Raw genomic sequence first — 12,451 nt, forward strand, 5'->3', positions numbered from 1 at the left:
AGCGATCTTATTAAAACTCGGTCTCTTTTTATGGAATTGTTTCAATCTCCCCTGCACTTTGTTCACCAAGTATATTTGCCAGGTAGTTTTTGTCTAATTTCTATGTCGTATATTAGATCCTGTGATTTCGTTATTTTTCCTCTCACTTTGTTTAAGTCAGTATTATTGCTTCTTTCTCCTTTTGCTGACATTCAACATTTTACAGATCGTCATGTCGATAGCTTTATACATTCAATATTCAAACTTTTACAGATCGTCATGTTGATATTCAACATTTTACAAATCATCATGTTGATATATTTACACATTCAATATTAAACATTTTACAAATCATCATGTTGATATATTTACACATTCAATATTAAACATTTTACAGATCATAATGTTAATATATTTACACATTCAATATTCAACATTTTACAGATTGTCATGTTGATATATTTACACATTCAATATTAAACATTTTACAGATCATCATGTCGATATATTTACACATTCAATATTCAACATTTTACAGATCATCATGTTGATATATTTACACATTCAATATTCTACATTTTACAAATCATCATGTCGATATATTTACACATTCAATATTCAACATTTTACAGATCATCATGCTGATATATTTACACATTCAATATTCAACATTGTACAGATCATCATGTTGATATATTTACACATTCAATATTTAACATTTTACAGATCATCATGTTGATATATTTACACATTCAATATTCAACATTTTACAGATCATCATGTGGATATATTTACACATTCAATATTCAACATTTTACAGATCATCATGTCGATATATTTACACATTCAATATTTAACATTTTACAGATCATCATGTTGATATATTTACACATTCAATATTCAACATTTTACAGATCATCATGTTGATATATTTACACATTCAATATTCAACATTTTACAGATCATCATGTTGATATATTTACAAATTCAATATTTAACATTTTACAGATCATCATGTTGATATATTTACACATTCAATATTAAACATTTTACAGATCATCATGTTGATATATTTACACATTCAATATTCAACATTTTACAGATCATCATGTTGATATATTTACACATTCAATATTCAACATTTTACAGATCATCATGTCTATATATTTACACATTCAATATTTAACATTTTACAGATCATCATGTTGATATATTTACACATTCAATATTCAACATTTTACAGATCATCATGTTGATATATTTACACATTCAATATTCAACATTTTACAGATCATCATGTTGATATATTTACACATTCAATATTCAACATTTTACAGATCATCATGTTGATATATTTACAAATTCAATATTCAACATTTTACAGATCATCATGTTGATATATTTACACATTCAATATTTAACATTTTACAGATAATCATGTCGATATATTTACACATTCAATATTCAACATTTTACAAATCATCATGTTGATATATTTACACATTCAATATTCAACATTTTACAGATCATCATATTGATATATTTACACATTCAATATTCAACATTTTACAGATCATCATGTTGATATATTTACACATTCAATATTTAACATTTTACAGATCATCATGTTGATATATTTACACATTCAATATTCAACATTTTACAAATCATCATGTTGATATATTTACACATTCAATATTCAACATTTTACAAATCATCATGTTGATATATTTACACATTCAATATTTAACATTTTACAGATCATCATGTCGATATATTTACACATTCAATATTCAACATTTTACAAATCATCATGTTGATATATTTACACATTCAATATTCAACATTTTACAGATCATCATGTTGATATATTTACACATTCAATATTCAACATTTTACAAATCATCATGTCGATATATTTACACATTGAATATTTAACATTTTACAGATCATCATGTCGATATATTTACACATTCAATATTCAACATTTTACAAATCATCATGTTGATATATTTACACATTCAATATTTAACATTTTACAGATCATCATGTCGATATATTTACACATTCAATATTCAACATTTTACAAATCATCATGTCGATATATTTACACATTCAATATTTAACATTTTACAGATCATCATGTTGATATATTTACACATTCAATATTCAACATTTTGCAGATCATCATGTTGATATATTTACACATTCAATATTCAACATTTTACAGATCATCATGTTGATATATTTACACATTCAATATTCAACATTTTACAAATCATCATGTCGATATATTTACACATTCAATATTTAACATTTTACAGATCATCATGTTGATATATTTACACATTCAATATTCAACATTTTGCAGATCATCATGTTGATATATTTACACATTCAATATTCAACATTTTACAGATCATCATGTTGATATATTTACACATTCAATATTCAACATTTTACAGACCATCATGTTGATATATATACACATTCAATATTCAACATTTTATAGATCATCATGTTGATATATTTACACATTCAATATTCAACATTTTACAAATCATCATGTTGATATATTTACACATTCAATATTCAACATTTTACAGATCATCATGTTGATATATTTATACATTCAATATTCAACATTTTACAGATCATCATGTTGATATATTTACACATTTACTTGTATAGTAACCATCCTTTAGAAGAACCTGACATCTGTCATTACTGATATCACACATTCTTAGAAGCATTGGTAATCAAGCTTTCATCGTGGGCAGTCATTATAATTCTTCCCTGATTATAGTAAAGCCATCATCATTTAAGCAAGTCTATAAAGCCTTCCTTACTTATAAACACCTGGCTGAATAAATCTAGATAATACTTGTCATGCTATTATTTGGCCCATTTCCTGTAATGGAAGTTCTGGAGTACTTTTAACACATATTTTGGGTGATTTTCCATAGCTTACGTTTTCTGATTGTCATATTTGTAAGACAGTCTTGGGAAAAATGGTTTGCCGGTTTTGTTTTTTTGTCAAGCTGGATCTTGTTTTATGATGCTGGTATACTGTTTTATTGTATGGATATTAAAAGATCATCAGATCTTGGTTTCTTGAATGTATTAAGATATGACACAATGCATCTGACTTCTGTTTGAAAAAAGAAGAAAATACTTGACAAAAATGTAGATAGTCTCCTGTATGTTCAATTTCTTTGCAAAAGAACGACATACTTAATTTAGTTTTTGATGTTGGTCCTATAATGTACTTAATAAGTTCTTGGTATTTTGTTATTTTCTACCTCTCTGATCTATTAATGCCAGCATCACTACACATGCTTACTTCAAGGTTACTGTCAGGGTTAATAGCCTCATTTTTTAGGTATGTAACTGTATGGCCGAACAAAGTTGAAGTATATAAAAAAGAGGAACCCATACTTAACAAGAATTTAGTTTCTTCTCCATATGTCTTTTCATATGAGTCAACGAAGTTGATTTCAATGCAAAAGAAGAACCACATACTTCACAAGAATGTGGTTTTTCTCTCTATTTTTTCATTTTTCTTATCATTTTGTTTAAGCCAGGGATGGGGCATCCTACCAGATGCCAAACATACACCTGCTATTTTAGACACTTCAACCGAGAGATCTTTTTAAGATTCTAACCGTCCCTTTAAGTGCAATTGTTTGAATCTCCTTTGCACTTGGTTTACCTGGTATATTTGTAAGATAGTTTGTAAAATTCTTTTTCATAAGTCCGGTTGGTCCTATAATTACTGGAATGATAGAGATCTTCTTAAGGTTCCAGTTTCTTTTCATGTCATACATAAGACCCTGCTATTTGGTAATCTTTTCCCTCTCAGCTCTGTTTAACCCAGCATCATTCGGGACACTAACTTCCACCAAGGTTGCTTCCTTCTCCTTCTTGTCCCATATTACAATGTCGGGTTTTATAGCTCCGTTTTCTAGGTACGTGGCTGTAGGGATTGCATAGTCATAGTGGATGGTATATGACTTGTTTCCGACTGTTCTTTCGGGTATATGTTCCCATGACTTCTTACTGCATTCGATATGTAACTTATTGCAGATCGTCCAGTGGAGATATTTGCATACTTCATTGTGTCGCATTGTATAGTAGCCGTCCCCTAGCAGAACCTTACAGCTAGAAATCAGGTGGCTCACACTCTCTACTTCTGTGTGGCAGAACCTGCATTTGTTGTCTTTGCTGAGACCACTCATTTTTTTAAACGCATTGGTCATCAAGCCTTGATCTTGGGCAGCTATTATAAACTTCTCCTGGTCATAGTGGAGCGATCCATCCTTTAGCCAGCTTATAGACCCTTCCTTATCAATATAGTCTTGGTTATATTCGTCCAGAAAATATTTGGCCCGTTGTTGGTTGGCCCATTCTTCAACTTTCTTGTCATGGAAAGCTTTAGTGTATTTCTGGCGACTTTTTCTGGCTATTTCAGTCGCAGGTATCTTTTCTGTTTCTGTCTCACTTGTAAGACAGTCTTTCCCAAAATGTTTGGCCAGTTTTGTGATGGATGTTGTTCTACTGGCTCTTGATTCCTGATGTTGGTGTACCATCTTGAGAGTTGGGTTTTTAGAGCTCATCAGATATTGTCCAGTGCTCACAATAGTTGCACGATGTTGATGATCAATCTCCGAGAGCCCCATACCTCCTTTCACTGGGAAGATACATTCTAGACAGACACTGGTTTCTGTATATTACTTTATACATTGTCAGCATTTTACGTGTCTTAGTGTCTAGTTTTACGTGTCTTAGTGTCTAGGTTTACGTGTCTTAGTGTCTAGTTTTACGTGTCTTAGTGTCTAGTTTTACGTGTCTTAGTGTCTAGATTTTCTCCCGTATGTGTTTTCATATGATCCAACAAATGTGACTTCCGTGCAAAAGAAGAACCACATACTTCACAAGAATGTGGTTTCTCTCCCGTATGTTTTTTCATATGACTCAACATATTTGACTTCCCTGCAAAGGAAGAAGCACATAATTCACAAGAATGTGGTTTCTCTCCTGTATGTGTTTTCATATGACGCAACAAAGTTGACTTTTGTGAAAAAGAAGAACAGCATACTTCACATGAATATGGTTTCTCTCCCGTATGTGTTTTAATATGATCCAAAAAATGCGACTTACATGTAAAAGAAGAACCACATACTTCACAAGAATGTTGTTTCTCTCCCGTATGTTTTTTCATATGACTCAACATATATGACTTCCATGCAAAAGAAGAACCACATACTTCACAAGAATGTGGTTTCTCTCCGGTATGTGTTTTCATATGACTAAACACCTGTGACTTCTGTGCAAAAGAAGAACCACATACTTCACAAGAATGTTGTTTCTCTCCCGTATGTGTTTTCATATGATTTAATAAAGTATACTTCTGTGCAAAAGAAGAACCACATACTTCACAAGAATGTGGTTTCTCTCCCGTATGTTTTTTCATATGATTAAACACCTGTGACTTCCGTGCAAAAGAAGAACCACATACTTCACAGGAATGTGGTTTCTCTCCCGTATGTGTTTTCATATGATTCAATAAAGTATACTTCTGTGCAAAAGAAGAACCACATACTTTACAAGAATGTGGTTTCTCTCCTGTATGTGTTAGTATATGACGCAACAAATTTGACTTCGATGCAAAAGAAGAGCCACATACTTCACAAGAATGTTGTTTCTCTCCTGTATGTGTTTTCATATGATTCAACAAATTTGACTTCCATGCAAAAGAAGAACCACATACTTCACAAGAATGTGGTTTATCTCCCATGTTTGATTTCATCTGATTACACAAAAGTATATTTAATTGAGTGTATGATAATAAGATTATACGTTTCAACTTTAGATAATTTCTATGAAGGAATTTAGAATTATTTTCAAACTTTTTCAATTACCAATGAAGAAAGGTCCTTCTCATTCATTAATGGATTTCTTTTCATTGTTGCAAATCCTGGAAATATACAATAAATTTGAAAAAATATAATTCATGTGGTAAAATTGAATTTATTATGACTTTTATTAAAAATATCCACAACATTGAATATTAATTTTAAAAAAGAGTATAATTTCATGCAATACTGGTTAGTTAACAAAATAACTTGTTTATATTGTCAAATATTAAACTGAAATTTCTTCATTTTAGAGATGAGGATTGATTATTTATATTTGCATTCTTCAGAATATTGTTCTCATTTCGTATTGTTAGTGATGGCTGAGTTATAATCCTATGTAATTTGAAATTTTAGTTCAATCCCACTGAGAATTGAAACTTCAACTTTCAATAAGAACTTACAACTGATTTTTAAGTACTTTAACTAAAGGGCAAGGGTTTTTTCCAGGTTATCCTAGTATAAATTTTAGGAACTACTTTGTTTCCAAATCACTATTTTTTACTACACCCATAATTAAAAAAAAAACTACAAATTTTAGCTAAATATAACTTCTAATTTACATAGGATTCACCTTTTATACCTTTATAATTTTACTTTTTCATTAATTGACATAATGCTCAGTCAACATTTTAATGTACTTTGGCGAATTAATTCGACCTTGAAAGCGAAATATAGGCCCTCGAATATTGACTCTAATAAGGCCCATACCAAAACTGAACCTCTACCACCTTGCAACTGTGCACCTAGGATTAATGCCAATTACTTTGTTAGATAAACCAGAAAGGTGGAGATCACAAAGAGAACGTCGAAGCATATTGACTAAATGTAACGTTGTATAAATTGGAACGACAACAATTACAATTACCGACGCTTTTTTGCCTAAAGGGTGGATATTTTAAGGTATGTTAAAGCTCATTTTTGCTGCCATATATATTCCGCCATAACTGATTTTTTTAATCTTTCCAATGTTTTTTAACCTGACAGTTAGTGAATGACATGGCTCATATTTGTATAATTTTCCATATTTATATGGAATCTCTTTGTCATGATTTTTCTATAAATCGATTGACACATACATGTTTCTGGAAAGTCGAACCACTCTTGAATACTAACCTGACGTTTTATAGATTACAGATTCTTTCAATTTTTGCTGCCAAATTCTGCTTATATGGTATAAAACCTGCTATCCATACTACATAAGTGATTTGACTATCTTGAAACATTTTGTATCTTACTCTCTGGTTTTTCTTAAACTTTCCACCTTATTTTAATATGTATTATTATCATATTGTTTTTAAAAAAGAAAGAAAAAGAAACAATTATGTTCACCAATGTTTCGTCTTTATTTCGAGATTTTCTCGACAGTCTCAAAATAGAGACGAAACACAATACGCTTTTTTCCATTTTATTTCTCTATTTTGTCGGAATACTATTTCCATTATTTTCATCATATATATATATACATATATATATATATATATATATATATATATATATATATATATATATATATACTTACACCAAAAAAGTCCGAACTTGTAATTTTTAAAAACCACAAATTTACTTTATATTTAATGTAACTGTATAAATAACCTACGCATCATTTGATTCACCTTTTATTCCTCTATAATTTTACCTTTTCATATTTAACTTTTAATTGACATATTCTAGTGTTCACGTCAATTTAAAAAAATAACTACTAATCAGGAAGGTAAAAAGAAACTCCGTGCAATTAAAAATTGTTTAAATGTAATTGTAGAACATTAATGCAACACAAATACAACATGAATACAATGAACTTGTTAATATTTAGTAGCAAAGCCCTCTTGCAATTTGACAATCTGCAATTATTTGGGTTTTCCTTGATTTAGTCTGTGGCAATACTCTAGTGAAAAGGCATGCCACTTCTCTTCAATTTTTGTCGCAAAATCTATTTTATTTAAATCTATTGTTTCTATCTGGAAACATATTGTGTTTTGCTGGTGGAGTTTTTTCTCTTCAGCTCATTTTAATATGTATTGTTATTAGTATTATATTGTTATTAGTACATATTGATTTTGCTCGGTGTTTTAGGAAACAGATGTTTAGTTTCTTTACATTATATAGATTGTAAGAATTGAAGTTTTGATACTGGTTACATATGAAAAGATATATAGAGTGTTATTAGAGTCTTTTTATTATCTTAACCCCATGTGGCATGACATGACTTGGAAAATAAAAGAGACAAGAGTTTAATTGGTGTCGCGTGTTGAATGTGCACACATGCAAACAGGCATGACAGCTGGTATCAAATCCACTGAAGGACAGAGTAAGGTTGTCATAATTGATATCGTCAGTAGTAAAAAGCCAATTATATTTCATGGGTGCAGCTGCTGAAAGTGAGCACACCTGCTAAAACGAGCAGGTCACATATACAACCTACAGAAAAACGCAAAAGGCGAGAGAGGCTTGCAGCCAGTCAGCAATCAATAGCACACAAAGTATACAAGTTTAACAAAAAACTGACTGCAAAACATCCGTTTCGTTTGGCGCCATTTTTTGACCAATTATTCTAACAAAGAATAATGGAGTCTGAATGAATGATAAACACATGATAAAGAAATTTTCTGTGAAGTTAAGCATTTTTTATTTTTATGAAAAAACAAAAACAATAATTTAACATAATTGTTTAACATGTTTAAATAAGCATATCAATATATATATTTAAATATGCATATAAAAAATAATATATATATATACACATACATAAATACGCATATATATATATATATATATATATACATATATAAATACGCATAGGACGCACATAGGATGACAAATTTTTAAATTCATTATCTTTTTCGTGTTTCTTAACAAAAATGATCTTGTTCTTTCGTCAGTTTCGTTGTTATAATGAAGCAGCAGCTATTTTTATAATTTCAAATAGAAAAGACAGTGGCTACAGAAAGTGGGTGGAGAGAAGTATTTTAGGGTAACCGTAGCAGTGGATGAGGAAAAACGTCAGATAGCTCTCTTAACCACATGGGGCCTGATCGAACAATTCATGAAGAAAAAAGGCAGTGGGATCAGAACAACAAGAGGGAAATCTCTTTTTAAGAAAACAGTGCTTTTGGAATATAAAAGAGAGAGTGATTAAAGGAGGTGGATTGATGATGTCTAGTGGTATTTCAGAGTGACCGGAGCAGTGTATGAGGAAAAATGTCACATTGTTCTACTAACCGCAGGCAGCCAAGTTGGACAATTCATGAACAGACTCATGTTAAACAATGAAAGTTTAAGATGAGTAGACTTGAAGAGGTCCCTAGAGGATTACTATCGAAAACTACTCAGAAAAAAAGTACTGGAATTCTTTACAGAGGATCTCAGTGATAGGGAGATGAGGACAGTTGTGATGAGACATGAGCCACCAGATCTATCAGAAGGCCCCAGCAAAAGTTAAATGGAAGATCTGGCTCGACATAAGGCAGGAGTATGAAGAAAATCCCATGGAGGTTTGTCACACGAGAAAGTGGATTCTAGTTGACACTATGGGTCCAGCCAGTCCCCAAAAATACGGAGACAGACGTAAAAAAGGAAACCAATTAGAGAGTAAGGGACTAGTATATAAAACTAGAGAAGTAAAGAGGCAGGTAGATAATTAGATATTAGTTATTGTGGTGAGGTGGCCATATACAGAGATTCTGCAGAAAGCATATACAAGGAAAGACGGGCGTTTCATCCGTGTGATGCCTGATAAATGATACAAGGACATCAATGCACATCATTGGTAAAATGCATCAAACTCCTTTTCAATAAGAATTTAGGGAAAGAATTATAGAGCTCTCGTGGATAGAGGAGCAGAGTTGTCAGTAATAATTTTTTTAAAGCACTTAGACAGGGACCTAGCTATGTAATGAAGACCTTAGTTTAAGAACAGCTAATGGCCCCCCATTAATTGTAGAAGGGTTCGTTTGATTAAGATAAGGGGTAGGAAGTCTGACTATCCACAAGGACTTCTTTGTTACAGAGAATCTCAACACAAGTGCTATACTAAACCGTAACTTAAGAAAAATGGGTTTGGATATACTTTGATGTAGGAGCAATAAGAATATTTGACGAGTATATCACTCTGGAAGATTATGCCCATATTTCATCAATAGTTCAGTTAGCAATGAGAATTACATTAAAACACTAGTATCTGCATACATACTTGAGAAGGAGCTGCAAAATAACTAAGTGTAGTGTGACTGGTAACATTTTAGAGATTACCATGAATGATGAACAAAAGAGGAAAAAATTTGGAGGGAATAAAAATACCTCAAGAATTCAATTTGGAAGTTGATATGTTGCTGAAGTAGAATAGAGATTTTTCTTGGACAGAACCAATATGCTGGAGAAGCGTATCAATACTGGAAGGCATGTGTTCATATTGAGACGCCCATATTGAAAACCATTAAAGCAATAAAAGTTGGTAGACTTTGAGAATAGACAAAATGATGCGGACAGGTGTCATTGAGACATTAAATAGGCCGTGGAATTTTCTATTAGCGTTAGTAGAAAAGATTTTGCGTATATTTTCGGGCTTTAAACAAAGTCACAAAGTATGCCTGAGCATTACTGGCCATTGACGATATACTAGCCTTGCAAGGTTCCGCAAGATATTTCTCAAAAATAGATCTAAAATTAGGATACTGGCAACTTAAATTAAGTAAGGACAATAATAAGAAAACTGAGTTCATCTGCCACCCAGGTTTATTTCAGTTTAACGTGATGCCGTTTGGACTTGCAAATGCATCCAGGGTCTTTCAGAAATTAATGTCCATAGTTATACAGGGACAGGAAGATTATGCATAAGCGTATTTGGATGATATTTTAGATTCTCAGATACGATCACATAGATATATATGTAATTTACTTAATTTTCTCAGATACGATCACATAGATAGATATGTAATTTACTTAATTTTCTCAGATACGACCACATAGATAGATATGTAATTTACTTAATTTTCTCAGATACGATCACATAGATAGATATGTAATTTACTTAATTTTCTCAGATACGATCACATAGATAGATATGTAATTTACTTAATTTTCTCAGATACGATCACATAGATAGATATGTAATTTACTTAATTTTCTCAGATACGATGGAAAGTCACTTAGATCACATAGATAGGGTACAAGCCAGTTTACATTTAGTTTGCTTGATGCGGAAATATGCAAGGTTCCAATGGGACAACACATGCCTAAAAATGAAGCTTGCAGATATTGTTATACTGGCTTATGTCGATCCTGAAAAGGACAACCGACTGTATACAGATGCATCCAATCATGCATTTGAGGAATGTCTGTAGCAAATTGTCTATGATCAGAGGAAAGGTAAAAAGGTTGAAAAACCAATTTACTTGTTATCACATTAAGTTATTGATATGCAGACGAGATGGTCGACTGTATAAAAAGAAGCATACACGATACACTACGCCCTTAATAAGTTGACTCACTATTTGTATACTTCAAAGTTCTATCTATATACTTATTCGTAGGGAAACGTGTGACTTACCTAACTAGCATGTGTGCATAATTCAACGGGTCGGTCGTGGAATGAAATTAATGAAGAAGAAAGAAATAAAAATGGCTGCCTTATCTCTTTATATGCCTGCAATGTGACCACCCGATATGAAAATGAGATGCTCCTGGTTGGAGATAAAAAGGGTTGATTTTTTAGAGGGACGTTCATTTTGAAGTTGGATTTCGAAGAAATAAGTTTAATTAGAAGTTTGGTTGGAGTTGAGAGAAGGTGCGTTACATATACAAAAGTTTGGAAGTTGGAAGTTTGGATAACAGTGTCAATCTTACCCAGGAAATTATTGGTGTGATGGGCGGAAGAAATGACACTCAAGTTATTGAATTATAAGCTATTTTGGCTCTCAGTGTGCGGTGACTCGAAAGGCAGAAAATGGACAGATCGCGACTTTTGCTTGATACTTGAGTTTGATGGATCTACCACTGGACCGTCTGTCATCGAATGGGTTGAAAAGGCTGAGATTTGTACACTGTGCAGAATTAAAGAACCAGCCACAGTCATTCCTCTGAGGTTAACCGGAAGGGCCTATGCAGTCTACCAGCAACTCGGGGATGAACAAGACTGGGATACAATCAAACATAGCCTGTATACAGCGTTTTGTACAGATCCGTTTGTTGCATGGCAACAGTTCACGAGCCGGCGACTTCACCCCGAGGAAACGGTTGATGTGTACCTAACCGACCTACGAAAGTTCTCAGTACCATTTGGCGGGTCAATGATAAGATATTAAGATGTGCCTTTTTAGTAGGCTTACCTGAGGAGGTCAGCAAACTGTTGCAGGCATCGTCACAAATTGATGAATTGACAACAGACGAGTTATTAGCCCGAGCTCGAAACATCTGTAAGGAACAGTAGCCAATTGCAGCAGTAACTACTATTCAACATGCAACAGTCGAACCGCAGGGCAGCAATGTAGATTCTCTCCCAGGTAGTAATAAGCATGTAGGTCCAGTGTGCTATAAATGTGGGGAGGTCAATCATTTAG

General features: G+C 32.3%; 1 protein-coding gene across 2 annotated transcripts in view; it reads right to left on the reverse strand.

Moving 5' to 3' along the window:
* Window positions 1-3,265: 3,265 nt before the first annotated feature.
* The window catches only part of LOC145271418 (uncharacterized), a 126,983-nt gene continuing 117,797 nt past the window's right edge, over window positions 3,266-12,451 (reverse strand). For both annotated transcript variants that reach the window (XM_080126950.1, XM_080126951.1), the window contains one exon: window positions 3,266-5,956. In XM_080126950.1, coding sequence (XP_079983076.1) covers window positions 3,816-4,658 — 843 coding nt within the window. In that variant the 5' untranslated portion in view covers window positions 4,659-5,956 and the 3' untranslated portion in view covers window positions 3,266-3,815. The remainder of the gene's footprint in view (window positions 5,957-12,451) is intronic.

The sequence above is a fragment of the Euprymna scolopes genome, chromosome 46 (assembly GCF_053919585.1).
Source record: "Euprymna scolopes isolate OS-2025 chromosome 46, ASM5391958v1, whole genome shotgun sequence".
NCBI lineage: Eukaryota > Metazoa > Mollusca > Cephalopoda > Sepiida > Sepiolidae > Euprymna > Euprymna scolopes.